Source organism: Onychostruthus taczanowskii, unplaced genomic scaffold, assembly GCF_017590055.1.
Source record: "Onychostruthus taczanowskii isolate IOZ18803 unplaced genomic scaffold, ASM1759005v1 scaffold14, whole genome shotgun sequence".
NCBI classification, from domain to species: Eukaryota; Metazoa; Chordata; class Aves; order Passeriformes; family Passeridae; genus Onychostruthus; species Onychostruthus taczanowskii.
Window position 1 is genome coordinate 6,669,450 of NW_024498573.1, and position 20,037 is coordinate 6,689,486.

The 20,037-nt window shown below is 54.7% G+C and overlaps 1 protein-coding gene across 1 annotated transcript in view; it reads left to right on the forward strand.

Moving 5' to 3' along the window:
- Nucleotides 1-15,057, forward strand: part of CAMK2A (calcium/calmodulin dependent protein kinase II alpha) — a 30,964-nt gene extending 15,907 nt beyond the window's left edge. The window contains exons 9-19 of the mRNA XM_041397853.1: nucleotides 22-116; nucleotides 496-618; nucleotides 1,345-1,428; nucleotides 2,751-2,793; nucleotides 4,479-4,519; nucleotides 9,049-9,081; nucleotides 10,168-10,216; nucleotides 11,481-11,556; nucleotides 12,372-12,466; nucleotides 12,803-13,031; nucleotides 13,246-15,057. Coding sequence (XP_041253787.1) covers nucleotides 22-116; nucleotides 496-618; nucleotides 1,345-1,428; nucleotides 2,751-2,793; nucleotides 4,479-4,519; nucleotides 9,049-9,081; nucleotides 10,168-10,216; nucleotides 11,481-11,556; nucleotides 12,372-12,466; nucleotides 12,803-13,031; nucleotides 13,246-13,249 — 872 coding nt within the window. The 3' untranslated portion in view covers nucleotides 13,250-15,057. The remainder of the gene's footprint in view (nucleotides 1-21; nucleotides 117-495; nucleotides 619-1,344; nucleotides 1,429-2,750; nucleotides 2,794-4,478; nucleotides 4,520-9,048; nucleotides 9,082-10,167; nucleotides 10,217-11,480; nucleotides 11,557-12,371; nucleotides 12,467-12,802; nucleotides 13,032-13,245) is intronic.
- Nucleotides 15,058-20,037: the final 4,980 nt, after the last annotated feature.

Sequence of the window (20,037 nt, forward strand, 5' to 3'; positions counted from 1 at the left end):
CCTGTCTCCTCTCCTGGGCAGGTGTCATTCTCTACATCCTGCTGGTTGGGTACCCACCCTTTTGGGATGAAGACCAACACCGACTCTACCAGCAGATCAAGGCTGGGGCTTACGATGTGAGTGGGTTTGTCTTGCTGCCCCTTTCACAGTCGCCTCTCACTCCTGCTGCCCCTGTCTCACAGCCTGCTGCTCTAGAAGAGCAACCAAGACAAATTCTGACTGATGGGAACAAGAACTTTTCTCTGTCCTGACTGCAGAGCATTGTTGCCATGCCCAGGCACACACACTGGCACATTTCAGGGCCCCTTTGTGGGAGAGACAGGTCTTGTCCTGAGCCTTCCAACTTCCTTCTTCCACTCCTGCTTTTCAGTTTTCCACCTGGCAGCTCTTTCCAGTGACCACCATTTCTCCAACCTGTCCCAAGTCGCAGGAGAAGGAACCCAAGTGCAGAGGGGCTCTCTGCCATCTCTCACCCTGGTCCCTTTGCTTTGGCAGTTCCCCTCCCCTGAATGGGACACGGTCACTCCTGAAGCAAAAGATCTCATCAACAAGATGTTGACCATAAACCCATCCAAGCGCATCACGGCAGCGGAGGCTCTGAAGCACCCCTGGATATCGGTGAGCTGGGGCTGAAGGTAGAGAGATCTGGGGATTCACAAGTGGGGAACACCTCTTTGGGGATCACTTGTTATCAAACATGCTGCCAGCTTTCTTCTCCATCCTGGGAAAATGGTTTCCTGGCAGGGTTCCTCTCAATGCTCTCACAGCAGCGTTTTCCCTGATGTTTTACAGCAGAAAAAAGCCTGTGAATGCAAACAGCATGTTCCTGGGGGACCTGGTGATGGGAGGTACACACGGGCTTCCTGCCCTGGTGGGAACACACTAATTTCTCAGTGTCACACTGTGCTGGGGGATCTTTCTTCAGAGGCAGTGGGAGCAGGCTCATGTTTATCCATCCATCTACTCCAGCAGCAATCCCCCCACCTTTCACTGCATCCCCCTGTTTCAGCTGCTGGTTCTCACTCTGAATCAGATCCTAAGGCAGGAGGAATCTGTGGGCTTAACCACACACATGCAAACCCTGAGCACATTGCTAAACGTGGCTGGACAGTCAAGGGGTTAACTCAGGGGGCAGCCAGTTCTCCACACACCCCCACCACCAGAGCAGATCCAAAGCTTCCATCTCCCACTGCCCATTAAACTTTTAGCTGCTGCTGCTGCTGCAGGCAGCTCTGGCCCGTGCCTCAGCCATGGGAAGTCATACATGTGTGTGAGCATGTGAGAGCCAGGTTGGGGGGTCCCTTCCCCCCAGAACTTCTCTAAGCCAGGTCTCTCTCCCCCCAGCACCGTGCCACCGTGGCGTCATGCATGCACAGGCAGGAGACGGTGGACTGCCTGAAGAAGTTCAATGCCCGGAGGAAGCTGAAGGTAACTCTGTCCAAGCTGGCTGCTAAATGCACGATCAGATCGTTGGTGGCTCGTTCCCTGGGTGGGAAACGACAGGGTGGTGTCTATGGCAGTGGTGTGGGGGTGATGGGCATTTGGGGACCCCATTGTGAAGAAGGGGAAAGAGGACTGAGTGGGGTGACAGCTTCATGTGCCTGGGGCTCCCAGCTGCTCAAAGAAAGCCACGGTGAAGGAAAGCACTGAGTCACACTGGACACTGGGTGAGGACTTTTCCACTGGAGCCAGTGTCAAGATAGCTTCTTTTTGGGGCTGGATATGGGTCTGAGAGACCTGAGACCCTTTGTCTGATGGCCAAGACACTTTGCAGCCAACAATAAAGTGATCCACAGACAGATAAAAAACTCACCCCCCCCAGCAGCCCCACAGCCTTTCCCTTCTCAGATGCTGCCATGCACCACAGCCTGGATTCCTCTGAAATCACCACCTCCAGCTTGAGCATCTCCCTGAGGCACCCATCTCCCGGGTGCTGCTCAGCCTCAGCTGGCAGCAGGGTGCTGGGAATGGGCTCTGGAAATCACAATGCTGCCTGCAGAGCAGGGTGAGGCTGGTCTGTGCCACAGCCTGAGCCATCAGCACTCCAGGCCTGAACACAGTGTGACACAGAGCACTACAGCTGCAGACCACTTACAAGATTATAAAGCAAAGAAACTGGCTATAAACTACTATTACTTTTCAGCTAGACAAGTAATCAAATTAGTTCAGGCATACACTTCAAAATAGTAATCCATTACTGTAAGCAATTCGTCCAAAGTAATCTCATTATACACTTAGCAACTAGTTAGTAGACTCAGCTGGAAGAGGGGAAGGATTTTTACAAATGTTGTTTTGTGGTGGTGATCTTTGCGTGGCTCCCATGAGCAATCCCTGCCCTGCTGCTCTGAGCTGGCACAGCTTTAATCACAATTAAATCCGGTTCCACTCCCAGTGGGTCCCCTTGTTGCCAGCTGCTGGCCCCAGTCAGCGGGGTTGTGCTTCATCCAGGACAGGGTAGTATGAGAATGAAAGTGCCCTGCAGATATTTAATATCCCTTTAATCTTGGAGGGAAGGCAGTTTTAGAGAATGCAACCCAATGCCAGTCATGGTGCTAGGGTATGGAGTCAGGTATTGAGAGCTGCCTTTGATGGCAGGAGGAGCATAGCAGTCCGTGGGCCAGTTTCCTTCCTTCCAGTGGCTGGGGACAGGTGCTGAGCAGGGCTTTCCTCCCCCAGGGATGGGGGCAGCAGCAGGGTGCAGGGGCCCAGGGTCCAGCACACCCTTTCCTTCTGCCTTCCTTGTCTTTCAGGGAGCCATCCTCACCACCATGCTGGCCACCAGGAACTTCTCCGGTAGGTGCTGTCTCTGGGACTCATCTCCTTGTCTTACGGGATGCCCAGGGCAAACCTGTAGTGTCCCTGGAGAGCTGGCTTTGCCTTATGTGTCACAGAGAGGCTGAGGTTGCAGCCTCATGCCTCTGGGGATGTGTGGCTTTGGGTGCTCCTCCAGGAGAGGTCACCTGGCACCTCCAGGCAGGCTGCTGGCTTGGGATGCAGGAGAAAAAGTGTGTGGTTGAGACTCAGTGACCCACAGTGCTTTAGGGTTTTGGGGTTTGTGTGCACCCAACCATCTGACTTGTGCAGGGATGTGGGTGCTGGGGACAGCCAGAGCTCAAGCAGCTGGTTTTGTGTCCTGGAGAAATCTGTGGCTCAGGGAGAGCATCCTCTGCACTGGGAGTAGGGACAGGCCCCTGGTGCCACTGCAGGCAGATGGCAGCAGGATCTCGCAGGTCTCTCCCCAGGCAGGTGGATGCCCATCCTGCAGGATTCCCCACTCTCTTCCTGCTTCCCTCCATCCCAAGGGCTGCCATGGCGACAGGAGCGAGCGTGGCAGCCCAGCCTGTGCACTGGAGAGGTCTCAGTGCAGCCAGAAGCCCCCTGCTCCAGTGCCCTCCCTGAGAGCTGTTCCCTCTGGGGACACCTCACTGCATGTGGGATTTCACAGGCGATTCCCCAGGCACGGAACCAAACGGAGCCGTGTGACTGCAGGGCTCATGCACCCGCTGTCACCTCCTGCTCTTCCCAGTGCTGGAGGGCTGGGACACACCAGCCAAGCCCTGCACGCTGCTCAGCTGGCTGGTGGCAGCTGTTTGGGGTCAGCTGGGTGTTTCAGGGCGCTTTGCTGAGGCTCCCCGAGTGCCAGGTGTAAGAGGTGGGCAGGGGTGCCAGGGCAGAGGGCTGTGGCCAGGGCTGGTATCTGCATTTGTCGTGGGGGGATCGCGCTGACACATTAAGCACTTGTGGCAGCGCTGGAGGAGTCCAGCAGCTGGGGGGATCCGGTGTCAGCCCCACGCCGGGAGAGGCGGACAGGAAGCATGGAAAGGAAGGAAGTTCAAAGCATCTCTGCTCGTGCTGCCCGTCCCACGCACGGCCCGAGGGCTCGGCAGTGTCCCCTGGCAGGGGACAGGCGCTGGGCTCCAGCGGGCCCGCCCTGCGCTGGGTGGGGGTCCGGAGCAGTGGGGTGCGCAGCCGGGGGCTGGGGCAGTGTCGGCAGCGGTGGGTGGGCACAGAGCAAGGCGCCTGCTTTTCATCCTTGTCAAAATGCGGGCTTGCAGCTGTCGGGCCGGCGGGCCGGCAGCACATGATCCCGGCAGCATGGGGCTAAAATTAGAGGGCGGCAGGCGGGCAGCCCATTCCTCCACACTGCACCACGCCGGGTCAACAGCAGCGCCCGGCCAGAGCCCGCCTCTGCCGGGCAGCCCTGCCAGCCCCCTCCAGCCGCCCCAGGGACTTGGCGTGACGTTAGGGCTCGGGTCATGCCCCCGGCCAAGAGCCACTGCGCTAGGACAGGACAGTGCTGGCAAGGTCGCCCCTGAGCTCCCAGGGGTTGCAGCGGTGATTGCTGGAGAGAAGCCGAGCCCCGGCAGGCGGGCCGGGGGCTCCTGCCGCTCTGGCACCCGGCACCATGCTGCTGATCCTCGCCCTCCTGGTCCTGGTGCCCTGCCTGGCTCTGCTAATCTCCTTCCTCCTCTCTCCAGGAGGCAAAAGTGGTGGCAACAAGAAGAATGACGGCGTGAAGGTAAGCTCAGGCCGGTGCCCTGTGCTGCGGGGCGGTGCTGGGGGTCTGTGCCGTGCCGTGCCGTGCCGTGCCGGCGGTGAGCGTTTCCGTGCCCTGCTGCCCGTGGGCTCTCCGTGCTGTGCCCGTGGTCTCGGCGCCACGCCGGCAGTCCCTGCTACACCCCGCGCTTTAAAGGGCAGCTGCTGGCTCGGCTGTCCCGGTGTGTCCCCGTGCCGCCGGCCGGGCTCCTGCCGGCACAGGCAGCGCACGGGAGGCTTCGGAGGGCAGCGGGAGGTGCTGGAGGCTGCGCTGCGGGAACTCGCGGCTGTTTCAGTGCCGGCAATAGGCGCTTGTCCCTCGCTGCCCCCAGGGAGGGGCAGAGGCAGAGGCTGGACCAGGACAGGGGGCAGGAGGAGCTTTGCAGCCCAGGACCATGGCTCCAACAGCCGCTGTCTAGCGGGATGGAGTGGCCTCAGCTCCTGCTCGCTCAGCCTGGGGGTCCTGCTGAGCCTGGTCCCAATTCCTGTCCCATCCTGTACCAAGGGCTGGAGTGCTGCTGGGTGACACTTGGGTGCTTTTTAACAGTGCTGCTTGTCCCCTGTGCCCAGTGCAGACAGCAAAGAAACGTGGTGGTGCTTCGACAGAGTAAATGGCTTGGTGATGCTCTAAAAACAAGTTGATGCTTGGTGGATCTTGTTTCTTGGGCTGCAGAGCCTGCAGGTTCATCAGCCCCTGCGAGGTGGGGTGCAGCACTGCTCCAGGAGAAGGAGGCAGCAGAATTCTGCTGTTTCTGGTGACGTGGAGATGTGGTGGATAACAGTGGTTATTGAGCTCTGTTAAACTCCTCCTGCAGGAAGGAATGGTCCATGCGAGGGTCCTTCTCTCCTTACCTGTTCCCTTCATAAATACAATGGATCTCTCAGCAAGGGAGAGCTGGCGTGGTGACATCCTCCATCGTGGTGACATCCTCCATCGTCAGGCAGAGCTTTGGGAGCTGGACTGCACTGTGGCCACTCTTCCTCCTCCGTAGGGGCCCTTTGCTGGGAGAACCTACAGAACCTTCTCCCACCCTTTTTCAGGGACTCAACTGTTGGGCTGTGACAGGTGCAGGGTTTTGGAAGAGCAGAGCCTCAGCCAGCTTCTTCCTTCCTCAGTACAAATGGTTGGTGAAGCTGACAGTCTAGGGATGGCATGTGTTTCTCTCACTCTTCCCAGATCCAGCAGCTGGGACAGGAGAAGCCTGCAAGGACTGAGACCGTGCACAACCCTCCAAAGCTGGGCTCAGCTCCACGAGAGGCCATTCTGGCCATGCAGTGTTGTTGTGCAGCATGAGGCTGATGGCCTAGATGGCTCTGAGAGGACATTACTTTGGGCTGTCAGGATATCATGAGACTCCCAGGACAGAATTAATAGTGTTGGGGTTGGCAGATCCCATGGTAGTCACAACACCCCATGTGCCAGCCACTGCTGGCCTGTCCTCTGCTGCTCTGAGGTCCCAGTTGGTTCTGAGAGTCACCTAAGATGTCACACCACAGGTAGAGTTGACTTGCCACAAGCTCCTTGCTGGAGCACAGGTGAGACCAAACAGAAGATGCATTTTTAACCTATTAAAGGAGAGATTGCTGGATGAAGAGGCTTCATCAGGCACACTCCTGAATCTAGTTTTCCAGCAAAAATGGACATTTTTGAATTTCTTTGTTGTGGTAGACAACAATTTGCCAGCCCAGCTTGCTAATGATGCTCTCTGTTGGACTTCAAAGGAGCTTTGAGGGCAGACATTATCCTGGGAAAAGAAGCACTTCATATTGTAGCAAAATAGCTTGTTTGGGTGAACAGCCTACTAGCTCTTCACTGAAACTCAGTGAGGAGAGTCTGGTTTCAGAGCAGGATCAGAGAGGCTGGTTTGCATCCCCAGCCCTCCGGCCTCACTGCAAGAAGGGAGCAGATCATGAGGCTTCCTTCCAAGTGCCACCTACCCACCAGCACTCATCTGAAGAGTGTGGACAAACTCTGAGAATGAATTTGCTTTTTTATTGCCCCCTTTTCAACAAGTAGAGGAGGGGAGACAGCTTGGTTGGATGGCCAGGAAGGTGCAGGAGGAGAAGACAAGGTAGAGACAACACTACCAGCAGCTTCTTTGCATTGTCCACCTTCAGCATAACCATCCCCACCTCTCATTTCCATGCTCAGCCTGGGGGAACCTGCAGCATAACTCATGCACGGGGAGGCTGGGTGTTGTGGGTGAAGCTCTAATGGCCCACTGGGCAGCCAGCAGATGTCAGGACACTGCTCAGCAGTGTTAACTTCTTTAACTGGCTGGAAAAGCAAGGTAGGAACCTGGAAGCCTGCCTTGAGTGGTTGGCACAGTGGGAAGAGAATGGTCCTGCCTGCTCAGAGCAGGGCCACATGGTGTGGGTCACTGTCAAGAGAGTGGTGTCCCCCCTTGGAGTAACGTGCTGGACTGGCCATCCCCACGAGAGCAGGCAGATCCCAGGCAGATCCCAGGCAGCCACCCCTGCCTTTCCTGCCCAAAGCTGTGCTGGGGGCAGCAGGCAGCTGGAGCTGCCCTCTGGCCTGTCTGCACAGCCCTCCAACACCAGCACAGTGCCAGCCCAGGCTCAGAGGGCTCAAAACTCACCCTTCTGGGGAAGTTCCTCACCTACTAAAATCATTCCTGGGACCAGAAATCCCCCTTGAGCCCTGCTCTGGGATCTGGGGGAGGTCCTCTGGTGCCAGCAGCTATGATACTTTCACTGCCCTGTGTAGTGTCACATCTTGTCCCATTGTAAACTGATGGAATCACTGCCCCGTGTCCCATCCTGTCCCGTCCTGGACTGATGAGCTCACTGCCCCGTGTTGCATCCTGTTACTGTATGTCCAGACTCGACATAGCGGTCACTGCTTTGTGTTGCATTCTGTTGCGTCTGAAATTTCTGCAGTTTGCTGCCCTGTCTCGTCCTTGGGTAGCAGAAGCTGTCAGTCCTTCCTGCAACAGCCCAGCTCCAGTGGCTCCCTTTCTCCATGAGGTTCCTGACAAAATGCCACAGCTCACTCTGCCCTTTAGGATGTCTTTTTTTTTTTGGTGAAGGAAGGGCGAGAGATGGCCCAGTGCCTAAAGGGGTTACAAGAGTGCTGGAGAGGGACTTTGGACAAGGGCATGGAGTGATAGAACAAGGGGAATGGCTTCACACAGATAAAGGGCAGGTTTAGATTGGATATAAGGAAGAAATTATTTATTGTGAGAGTGTTGAGGTACTGGAACAGATTGCTCAGAGAAGCTGTGGGTGCCCCATTGGTGGAAGTGTTCAAGGGCAAGTTAGATGGGGCTGCTCACAACCTGGCTACTGGGAACTGGAGAGATCTTTAAGGTCCCTTCCAATCCAAACCATTCTGTGATTCCATGATTCTATGACCTAGCAAGGAAGGGGAGAGCAGCAGTAGTAGAGGGGGAAACTCACTGAGGATGCTGGTGGGACTCAGGATATGAAAGGAGCAATGAGGGAGAATGGATATTATAAGTTTTTATGCTGTAGCCCACCCACGCACCCTAATGGGTTGCTCTATGGACTTTTCCAAGAGATTTGCACAGTGAGTGCTGCTTTTCCCTCTGCAGGGCAGACACAGCTGGTGCCTTGAATATGTTAAATATGCTGGCACAGCACTTTGTTATTTGCACTGCAGCTTCTGATTTCTGCATGTTGGTATTCCCTGACGCACACTGGGATTCATTCCCTGGGAGCCAGAGGGGCAGAAGGGGTATGAGGTCAGCAGGCATGTCCCCCTGTCCCCTAGCTAAATTAAAGATGGAGATGGGCAGAGCACAGTAAGGGGGTACAGAAGTAGGTTAGGATTACAAGCAGAAGAGCAGATATGGGGTCATCCAACTAAAAAACCTTAAAGCCTAGTGGTAGTGGTCAAGGATGGAGATAAATGTGCAGGTCTTCTCTTTGGAGTCCTGATTTAAAGTACTGGAGCTGTGCTCAGGACTGCTTCCCACACTGTGAGCCTGCCTTAAGGCCTTAATGCCTTTCTGGCCTTAAACCAGCCAGCTTAGGACTGGTCTAGTTTCAAAGCTAAAGGAGTGTCTCCACAGCAGTCAGTGCCATCAGCAGGTGCACCCAGAGCAGATCCAGAGAAGTCAGTAGAGCATTCACATGGGGCACAGGGCTGTGGTGAAGCTACCTTAGCTTTTCAGGACTCCGCTTCTGTTCCTGTGAGCTTGCCAGCCTGGTGACAGGCCACCAGAGTGGTCTTTGACTCCTAGGGGATTCCCTTTTGGACTAGCCAGGTCCTTGCGATGAGCAACCCCAGAGATTGTGGTAGGTCAGGAGAGAAAAGTGCTGGCAGGAATGCGGGGAGGGAGCTGCAAGTCACCACCAACACTGCAGCCAGCGGCACATCCCCGCAGGAGCAACAAGTCCCTCTGCGCCTTTCGTTTGCCCAAGAGGACCAAGAAGGGTGGCTCAGGAGCTGCTGCCTTTCATGTGCTGCTCTCAGCCTTTCTCACTCTGTGTCTCTTCCTGTTCCATCTCTTCTCCTTGTTTTTCCAGAAAAGAAAGTCCAGTTCCAGCGTTCAGTTAATGGTGAGTGTCCTTCGTCTTCCTAAATGCCGATATTGCTGGGCCTCTCCACATGTTCCAGCTTCCCCCGTTTTTGGAAGTTACCTCGGGGTAGGGAAGAAGGGACAGAGGGGTTGGAGGGAACATCCTCAAAGCCGTATCACCCACAAACCCCATTAACAGGGTTGGTGCAGGCACTTGCTGGCCACCAGCTGGTGGGACGCCAGCCCTGGTTCTTGCTGATGGGTTCTCATGCCGTTTCTCCCAGTTCTCCTGACTCAGGTCTGCAGGCTGCATCGGTCCAAGGAGCCTTGGAGAAACACCTTCCATGCCTCTGCGGGGACTGTATGGTCATGGGACACCTTGCCAACCTACATCGGGGTCTTCTGGGTAATACACAAGCAAGGCTCTGCTGGGAAGAGCTAGCAGAGCCATTGCTCTAGCTCCGCTAGCAGAGTTGCCTTGATGAGGCTCCCGGAGAGAGATGGGGGGTCAGTACCCCTCTCCCCCAAATCTGTGTAGTGCTCAGCTGTTTCTTGAAAGAGCTGTGTCTCAGCCTTCAGTGGTCCATGTGGGTCTTGGAAGCACTGTTTTATTGTACATTTCTCTCCCTACTCTGCGGTCAGTGTGGTCTCTCTCACTCCTGCACAGTCCCCTCTTTCTCATCCCAGCTCCTTCTCGCTGTTAATTTGTACATCTCTCTCTTTATCGTACAGTCAACATGGTGTCTTCCACCCCTGCACAGCCCCTCTCCCTGCCCCTCCGGCAACGCTCCTAGGAACCCACCACATGGCCCCTGGACCTGCCCCCCTCTCTGTCCCCACAGGTGTCAGTAGGAAAGGCAGCGCCGTTCCTACGAGACCCTCCACAGCCCACCTCTTGTGCCCTTGGCGACAAGGAGTGGAGGTCAGGGAGGGCTCTGCCAGTGCTGCCCCAGAGCTGTGGTTGAGGACAGGTTGGACCTGCTGGCGTTTTCCTTGGTTTCTGTCTGTTGGCACAGTTGAGCGCTGTGGGGTCAGACTCGGGGGGCTGTCGAACACACGAGCACCATCTGTCACGGGGAGAAAACTCTTCTCACCACGCCGTGTCTCCTTTCTGTTCTTTGCTCAGGAATCATCGGAGAGCACCAACACCACCATTGAGGATGAAGACACCAAAGGTACCAGTGGGGGCAAGTGGGAAGGTGGGCAGGTTTTGGAGGGGTGCCCATAGGTCTGGCCACCCCTCACGAGATATTTGTCACAGCAAAACCCACCACCATCAAGCTGCCTCACTGCTGGGTTACTGACACGAGCAGCTGGGGCACTGCTGGTGAGGAGAGAGGTGCTCCCATGAACAGGGATGTTCCCTGAAAGCAGGTGTGGAAATGGCAGAAATCTGCAGGGATAGCAGCCTGGCTGCTCTTTTAAAATAAGCTTCCCTTTGGGAAAAGCCTCCAGGGGAAATCCCTGTCTGCTGCCTGCCTGCCTGCCTGCCAGAGGCAGCTTTCTAAGAATAACCCAGGGAATAATTTATCCGTGTTAATTTGTAAAGTCTCTCGATGAAGTGATCTCAGCACAAAGCAAAACGGACTTTGGCCTGACATGAGAGCTAATGGAACAACTTGTCCTCCTGGAGAGGGGCTCCTTGGGCCTGGATGTGGAGGCAGGTGGTGCTCAGGAAGTGATGGGATTCCCTCGCCTTTCTGAACAACTCCTGGGAACACGCTCCCTCTCCTTTCATGAGTCACAATGCAAAGGGAAAAAAAAAAAGTCAAGCATGATGCCAATTTGCATTTGAAGCAGAGCTTTGTTAAGAGGCCCGGGGTTACCTCTGACAGTTCCTCCTGCATCCCTGGGAGCCCCAAAGCCGTTCTTGCAGCCCATCCCTTCCCAGATGAACCGGCAGAACCTGGAATCTCTGGCAGAGGCTGCACAGTTCTGTGCCCTTTGCAGGGTCCCTTCTTGTATCTCCTGAGGTGGCTGCACATATCACTCACCCGTCTCCTCCCTTCTGAGACTGTCTCCTCTCATTTCAAAAGGAAAGTGAGAGCATCCTTGGTCCAGCTTGCCCTAGCTGGCCTCTGCTGTGACTTCATGGGCTAGAGGGTCCCAGCTTAGCAAGCTTTTTCAGCCAAGACCAACCTTTCCCAGCTTTTGGGCTGAGGGTAGTTTTCCACTTGGTGATTAACCTTTTGGCTCTTTAGGAGGTTACAGGCATTTTCAGTTTTGCCCTGGCTTGGAAAATCTGGAGATGAAGATCCCTTCTCCACCTCTCTCTCCCCAGTCACTCTCCTGCTTTTTCCCCTGTACATTTTCCAAAGTCCCCCCAAATCCTGTGGTCTGTTTCTGATGAGATAAAGATCTCTCACCGATACGGTAACACCAGTGCCTACTTCTCATTTGTTTTATCCTTTTATTTCCCTTTTCTCTTTAAACCAACAGTACGGAAGCAAGAAATCATTAAAGTCACAGAGCAGCTGATTGAAGCAATAAGCAATGGTGACTTCGAGTCCTACACGTGAGTGTGCCCAGAGTGGGTTTGGGCTGGGTGAGGGCTCAGCCTCCCAGACCAGGGTCTCTCACTCTTACAGTGCTGCCCAGGAGATTTACTGCTGCCCACGGCAGGGTGACCAGGTTAAAGTGGTGGGGAAGAGTGGAGACCATCCAAGAGAAGAAGGAGACATCAGTTTCCAAGCCTGATGCTGCTCTTGAGCTCAGCTGACCACAGTTCTCTGGTCCCACTGTCACAGATGAGCCAAATTTTTGGTTTGCAGAAAGAGGAATAATTGTAAACATGACTTACAGTGAAAGAAGTGTTGGTATCCATGGAATCCATTATATCCAGATTGCCACAGGCTGCTCTGAAGTGTAGATGATTTCTGCTTGCTGAGCTGATGCTGTTCAGAGTACACTTCTTCTGTGTCCAAGGCTGATGTAATTAGTGATGTCTGAGTGAGTGCAGGTTGTCATCCCTGCCTCAGAGGATTGCAGCAGGGATATTTTGACACAAAGATAATGAGCTTTTCCCCTGATGGCTTCCTTTCTTGTAAAGAAGATGACAATGTTTGAGGAGATTTAATTGCAGAGGGTGACTGATGGAGAAGGCACCCTGCCTTGGAGGGGCCTTGGCTACAGTTAGTGGGCAGGAGGGGAGGTGTGTTGGGCAGAATGCAGGGTTGAGGTCAGATTTTTGCAAGAATTATGGGTGCAGACACTCCTCAGCCTCAGGCTGAGGGAGCAATCCCAAGCAGGAGGCATTTGGGTTCTTCAGGCTCTCATGCCAGAAGTGGTGAGATAACCTCTCCCTTTTCTCTCCCTTTCCTGGCTCCCCAGGAAGATGTGTGACCCTGGAATGACTGCTTTTGAGCCTGAGGCTCTGGGCAACCTTGTGGAAGGCCTGGATTTCCACCGATTCTACTTTGAAAACCGTAAGCAGCTCATTTGCTTTCTGAGGGACCCCTCCCACCTCCCATATGCCTGTCTTGACTTCCTTCAGTTTGTTGGAGGGAATAGGGCTAGGGTTCCTGTGGGAGCATCTCTGGCTCATCTGGAAGATCCCAGCAGGGGCTGTTGGGTCACCTGGGGCCAGGTATCTGTAGAGGTTAGCTGTTTTCTAGGTGGACCCATCCTGAATCCACCTGTACAGCATTTACTCAGCCCCATCAAGAGAGCTTAAAACAAGTGTCTCCCCTTCCAACATTGCTGCCACCCTGAGCAAGAGCCACCCTTGTGCCTAAATCCACTTGTGCTTGTTCCCTCTCCAGTGTGGTCCCGGAACAGCAAGCCCGTGCACACGACGATCCTGAACCCCCACATCCACCTGATGGGGGACGAGTCTGCCTGCATTGCCTACATTCGCATCACGCAGTACGTGGACTCTGGAGGGATCCCCCGCACTGCCCAGTCCGAGGAGACCCGCATCTGGCACCGCCGGGATGGCAAATGGCAGATTGTTCACTTCCACAGATCTGGCGCGCCCTCGGTCCTACCGCAGTAAGCCCTGTGAGCATCGGGGCAGGGCACAGGGGATGGGCAGGGCTGGCTGCGGGCACGCTGCAGCGCTGGGGCTCACAGGATGTGGGATCCTGTCCTGAGCATCTCTGGGGGGGAGTTGGCTGGTTGCTGTGATGTAGCAGGGGGGAGAGGGATGCTCTGCCAAAGGGATGGTGAAAGCGAATTCCGGCTCCTCCCGGTTTGTGTTTTGCAGCTGAAGCGTGGCCCTGCCCGTGCTGGGTTTGTCACTGACTGACTACCAAGGGGAGACCCCCTCCGACATGTTCACCTACGGGACTTTGGCTGTTGGCTCTGCTGCTTGGTTCCCGCTGGAATAACCCCTCGCTTCTCACCGCACACACACGACAGCCCCGCCAGTGCAGCACAAGCATCCCATCACCCCCACCCTGCCGGGGCCGTGGCGCTGGGCCCCCTTCCTCTGCATGACCAGAAAAAGAGAAACCATGGATTTAAACCCAAGCATCTGGCCGGTGTACAGGCCCCCCTCATCGGCTGCACAGCGTCGGTGGGCCTTCTCACTACCCAGCACATCTCCTGAACTGGGCTCAGGCTCATCATCCACCTCCATCCCCACCTCTGCTGGAAGCCCTCCGAGGAAGAGGGGGGCAGTTTTCAGCTGCTCTCTGCTGCATCCTCCCTGCGTGCTGGTGGATTTTGCTTTGCTGCTATCAAGGTCCCTGTCTGCTGCCATGACTCCTGCCTGCTCCCAGCCTGAGCTCCTGCTTCCCAGCAGCCTCGTCCAGGGAACTGCAATTCAATCCATTTGCCAAGTCCATTTTTCACGCATACCTGTGCAAGGAGGGCCATGTTTGGATGGGTGAGTAAAGACTATCTGTTCATTTTCTCTTCCCAGCACAGGCTGGCTCCTTCCCAGGAGAGCAAGTAGGTTTGCACCCTGGCTCCAGGCAACTGCTATGCCAAGAAGGACGCTCTCCCTTCTTCCTCCCTTCTCCCTTTGGAGCAGAGACTGGCGATGCTGGGAGAAGAGAGGAGGAGAATGACAACTGCTTCCCATCAGCACAGATGGGAACTGGGGCTCTCCCATCCATGTCTGGGGCCTCCTCCTCACCCACCACCCAGCCTGGATCCTTTACCCCAGCACCCACCCCTGCCCCCCACATACAGCACTGGCGTTCCCTTGCTCCTGACTCCCAGGACCGGATGGGGGCAGCCAAGCTGGCTGCTGGCTCGGGGCACAAACCTCCATGGCCCACGGGACTCCTTCCAGCGACAACAAGGAATGCAAGCTTTAGTGACAAACTGCAGAATCTGATTGTGCTTCAACAAAAACAAACAAGCCTTTCGCTGTCTTCTCCTTTGAGCGCATGCCTTTTTATAGGGAAAAAAACCAACCTACCGTGTATTTCGTAACTTGATTTTGAGTATTTGCTGAAATGGATCTTTATGTAATAACTAGAAATATTCAACTGTTTAAGTGGGGCAGGAGGGGGGATTTTCAGGGGTTGCTGTTTTTCATTGCGTTTACATTTGAAGTGGGGTTGTTCTGCCACAATGCTCCTACCAGGGGTCCCACGGCTGCCAGCCCCCTCCTCTCACACCGTGGTGGCCTGTCCCATTCTGTCCCACAGTGCTGGGTGGCAAAGGCACCCGTCTCCAGGGGCACCCATCTTCAGGGACACCCACATCACCGTGGCACCTTCCTGCACCCCATGGGTCTTCCTGCAGGGCAAACCACAGCGGTGGCTCTGGGAGTGCCACCAGCATGTGGCTTTCAGGACAGAAGACATGGCCGGGAAGGAGAACGTTGGTCTCACCTCTTTGCCATCAGGTAGAGGTCTGAGGGTGGGTGTTTTTCTGGCAATTCTTCCATTTCACATTCTCTTTTTCCTGACTGGAGCCTCTTCATTCACTGATGTGGGGCTCCTGCAGCACTGCTGCCCCGGGGTACTTTCTAGCTCCACTCTCTTTGTCTGCATGGTGTTTAACTTCTAGACGGTGCGTGTGTTGAAAAACAAAGAAATGAACAAAAACTGCTTGTTTTGGAACCTAAAAAAAAAAAAGGAAAAAGAAAAAAAAAAAAGGAAAAAAAAAGAGGAAATGTTTCCTCCATGTAAATTCTGAGTGTGTATTTTGCCTTTTCTGTGGCTTTGAATGCTTTGCTCTCTGTTGAGGCAGGGACAGCCACCATGCCAAACGCAGCTGCATCCTTGCAGACTGCAAAAATATTTTCCCACTGGATGGAGGGGAAGAAGTCTAAACTGCTGGGGCATGGACAGGCCCTGAGAAATGTTTTGGTGTGTTCCTCTGTGCCAGCAGTGTGATGGCTGCTGGTGATGTTTGTAGGAGATGCCTTTTTGGGGGCAAATCACAGAGCTGATCCATGGGTGCCCCTGGGGCTCCCCATGCCTTTGGTGGGCCTGTGCACCATAGGCTTGCAAGAGTTCCCCAAAGCAGGGAAATCCATGCAGGGAAAGGATTATCTTTTAAGGTAGAGTTTGGGTGTTTTTACAGATCTGTTTTTCTTCCTGTAGTCATATAGTGCTGAAGTTTTTGTTTAATTTTTAAAGGAAGGACTCAGCTCTTTCACAGTTCTCTCTCTCCCTCTCCAGAGCTGGCTCTGAAGCCAGCCGTGGTCAGTGTCATCCACTTTCTCATGTCCAAGCTCTCTGGGTGTCAAGAGGATTTTTGGGAACTGGTATAAGGTGGATGATGATGGAGGACATCATATCAGGGCTCTGCATGGGGGCTGAAGGGAAGATGCCATCACAGCCTGGTTTTGAAGCTGATGATAGCTGTGGATCTTGAGTGGGCTGTGAGGGTGAAGCTGCTCCAGCAGCTGCTACTGAGAAAGGACTGAGACTGGGGGTCTGGTGGGATTCCCTGGGAATAACAGATGAGATGTTGGGGTAGATACAATCTGCTTTCACTGAGAACCCACAGTCACTTCTATGGAGAAGCATCTTGGCTCCCAGAAAGGCTTTGAGGTGTCTTTTTGGAGGGAGTTTCTCCTTGAAGTTTCCCTAGGGTCATCTCTCCAGGAGGCAGCTGGATGTCCTTGCAACAGTCCTTTGCAAGGGAAGCAGAGTCTGAAGTTTAAACTCATTCTAGTCTTCCAGTCAAGCTGCAGCCTGACCAAGGAAGACCCAACTTCCCAACGTGCCCATGCTGGCAGCATTAAGCACCTGCACTTTAGGGGTCTGTCCTGCCTGGTGTCTCTGCCCTACCTTGCCCTGCTTCTCCAGAGCAGGTTCCTGTATCTCCAGAGCATCTCAGCAAGCACTGATGGACCTCCACCTTTTCTTTCAGTATCCATGGAAAGCATCTGTTTCTGTCTTCCTTTGCAATTGCTGATTTCTCCTAAACTTGCAGGAAAGCTATAAATAAGTTTCCACCATCCTTCTTTGGCTGGAAGAGCCAGGGATGCTGCTGTTACATCTCCACTTTTAAGCTGTTGGCACTGTCCTTGACACATGCAAACAAGCACTGCCCCAACAATCCCACCATTGTTCTGGGAATGACAATGTCCAGGGATGTTCCCAATAAGCAACATGGACAGGGCCACCTTGTTGGAATAGAGTTTATCACCATGGACATCCTGTCCCATCAGCCTCAAGGCTGGAGATCAGGCTATGGCACATTTAATTTCCTGGCACAGACGGAACTCCTCTCCTTCGGTCTCCTGGTGCCTCGTTCAAACCAAACTCAGAAGTCCTCCAAACTCATCCTCTTTTCCACCTCTCCCAGACCACGGGGGATGTCTGACTGGAGGCACTTGCTGTAGTGGTGTTGAGCTCCCAGCCCCATAGGTGGGTTTGGGAGCTGCCTGTTTTCCGTTCCTGGCTGCCAAGGTCCACTGGCAACATCATAATTTCTCACATCTTGCTGATGCATCCCCTCTGGAAGACAAAGAGGCCTCTGCTCTTTGTTGGAGGAGCAAGCACCCTCCTCCTCACCCCAGCCAGACACCGCTGGGAGAGTTCCCCCCACAAACCCACATGAAATGCTCCTTCTGCCAGGCACCAAATCCTTGTCTGACCCCAAACCTGCTTCTCCTCCCATGGATGCCCCCATGGATCTCCAGAAGCTGGAGGAGGCAGCAGTCATCTACTCCCACTTGGAGCTCTCTGTGGGCTCTGCAGCCCGTGGTGGGATTGCAGTGCCGTGTGGGGGGGGCAGCCCCACAGCCCCATGGACCAAGAGTGTCTGCCAGCAGGAGATCACATCCTCTGATCACCCCAGGAGACAGACTGACCCTTCTTCCCCACCACAGGACGGGTTATGGTGTACTCCACACTCTTGATGCTGCACAGATCCTCCAGCCAGCAGAGACCTTGCCCTTGCCCATGTCCCAAAGTGCAGGTCCTGTCGGTATCAGACAGGGAAACCCAGATGTGAACAGGCTGTGGGGACACCAGAGCAGGGGCTGGTGGCCACTCTGTCACCAGATTGATCTGAATCTCCTTCCCTCCTGCAGGTTATCAACAGGGAGTGGGAGAGAGGGAGCAGTGGAGGGGACTGTATCGAGTGGCTCCTTCCTTCTTTGGATTGTTGTCCCTTTTTTCTAATTGTTGCACAATTTTAGGGCTTTTGTAACATTTTTTGGACAAGCAGGGAAAATATGTTAACAGTGGTTTAAGGAAAGAAAATGAGATCTATCTCTCTCTCTTATATATTATATATATATATAAAAATATATATACTTACAGGAAATCTCTATGGAAATATTTATTTAAGATGATAGCAAAAAAATATATTATAATTAAGAGTATACCGAGCTTTGTCACGTAACAAAAAATCAAGCCCCGGGGAGGGGTCGCTGCCTGTCCCCTCGTGTCTGTTCGTCCGTACAGTTGCAGCTGAAGCCTTTTTCTTCTCTTTTTGTAAGTGCACTCGAACTGTTGAGCAGTGTGACCGTGTTGGATTCAGTGGGAACTTGGGGGTGGGTGGGGGAGGATTGATTTTGTTTCCTTTTCCTTTGTCTTTTCTGAACCTGCGGCTGTGAACAGAATGATCACTGCTCAAATCGGATGCTCTGTTTGGGGAGGGCGGTGCGGGGGGGACGGGGAGCGGGGTGGGTGTGGGAGGGAGGGCGAGTGTCAGTTTTATTCTTGGTGTTCAAGTGCAATAAATAGCTACCAACTTCTGAGCATGGAAACGGATGATTCTCCGTCACTGCAGTGACTCAGACCGTCTGCCACCCCCTTGTCCCTCCATCACCACACTCCTGTCCTCGAAAGCATCGAGGCTGAGACCAGGCCTTGGGCAGGGGCTGCAGGTATCCTGCTGCCTGCAGGATGCTGGGACTCTGGACGCTGCCCACTGCTGGTGTCCAGCAGCTCTGGGGTTTCAGGGAGCTCAGTGTGCTGCCCAGACCCAGCTCATTGCCATCCAGCCCTTTTCCCAGGGACAGGGCTTTGGGTGCTGCAGGTGTCTGGGAGCCCCCAGCAGGTGTTCAGGCTAGATGGGGGTGCCCACTGGGCAGTTTGGGGGAGTTTAGAGGAAGTGCTGCTACAGGGTGAGGGACACAGGACCTCCAGCTAAGTCCAGGGAGGCTTTGGGGGGCTCCCAGGGGCACCTGCTGGGCTTTGCTCAAGCAGGTGGGCTGGTACCTCCGGGGACTGGAGTCAGGCTGCCACATTCCCTGTTTCTGCTCCAGGCCAGGCCCACCCCAAAGGGGTGCCCCTTTGCCCCCTGTCCCTGCCATCTGCCCCAGCAGGTGTCAGCACTGGAATGTTCCCACTGCTGCGTCCCCCCCAGCCCCGGGCAGCCACGCATGGCACAGGACACGTGTCCTCTGGATGTGCCACTGCCCCACTGCCTTTTGCCCTTGGTGTCCTCCCTCAGTGCCAGCTTTGCCTCCCAACCACGTCCCTGGTACAGCCTCAGCTCCATCCCTCCCATCGCTCTGCAGCACAGTGCTGGGTGATGGCAGCTACTAAAGGAGAGCCCTGAGGATCCCAGGATTGCAGTGGGGATTTGGGGAATACAGTAGGACCCCATGCAGGTAGGAAAAGCTGAGAAACATCTTGGTCAGCCCAGAGCAGCTTCATGCTGTGGGAAGGCATCAGGTTCTCCTGGTTCTTCTGGTGCTTTGTGGCCAGCAGCGCCATCACGAAACCCTGGAGTCCATCACCCCCCTGTGTGTGCCCCTCCAGGGCCAGCCCAGCCCAGGCTCCCTGGCCAGCACCCACAGCAATGGCTGGGCAACACCGTGACCTCCAGAGGCCTCCTGCTCAGTAAATAGTGTCAAGGTTAGAGCAAGGGATTCATTGGGGCCATAAATGTTTATGGCAGGCCCTCCCCGCTCCCCAGCCGCCGTGGCCTGAGCTTTCCATCAGCCACGCTTTTATGGCCGGACTCTAATGATTAACCCAGGCCCAGCAGGCAAAGGGGCTGTGCTGCCAGAGCCCCACACACCCAGAGCAGCTGGAGCTGGGGACCCCCATCGCCCCCACGGGCCACAGGAGGAGGATGGGGAAAGCCACTGGGGGTCCTGCAGGAGGAAGGAAAGGCACAGCCATCTGGAAGTGGGCTCAGCATCCCTGGACAAAAGGAGGTGAGCAGGCAGGAGGAGGTGTAGGAGCAAGTCCTATCTCTTGGAGGGGCAAAGGCAATAATTAAATCTCCTGTACTGTAGGCAAAGAAGACTGCAGCCTCCTGACAGATTTCACCCTGGAGGCTCAGGCCACGGTGCCAGACCCAGTGCACCAGGAGCACATCCACAATCCAGACACAGACCCTCATTTTTCTCTTTGTCCTACAGTTTTGTTTTTACCAGGACAAAGATTTGCAGAAAAAAAGACCAGGAGGAGCTGTGCCCCTCTAGATGTGCATGGGAGGCGCTGGAAGCTCCTCTGGGTGTGCCTTTCTTCCACGTTGAAGACGCCCCAAATAACCCAGGCAGAGGCTGTGTCACAAAGCTATGGGTGAGCTGATGGCACATGGCACAAGGCACACATGGCACTGGGATGGTGGGGACTGGCAGCATCAGGTCCAAACAGCCTTGTCCAGGAGGTCACCAAGA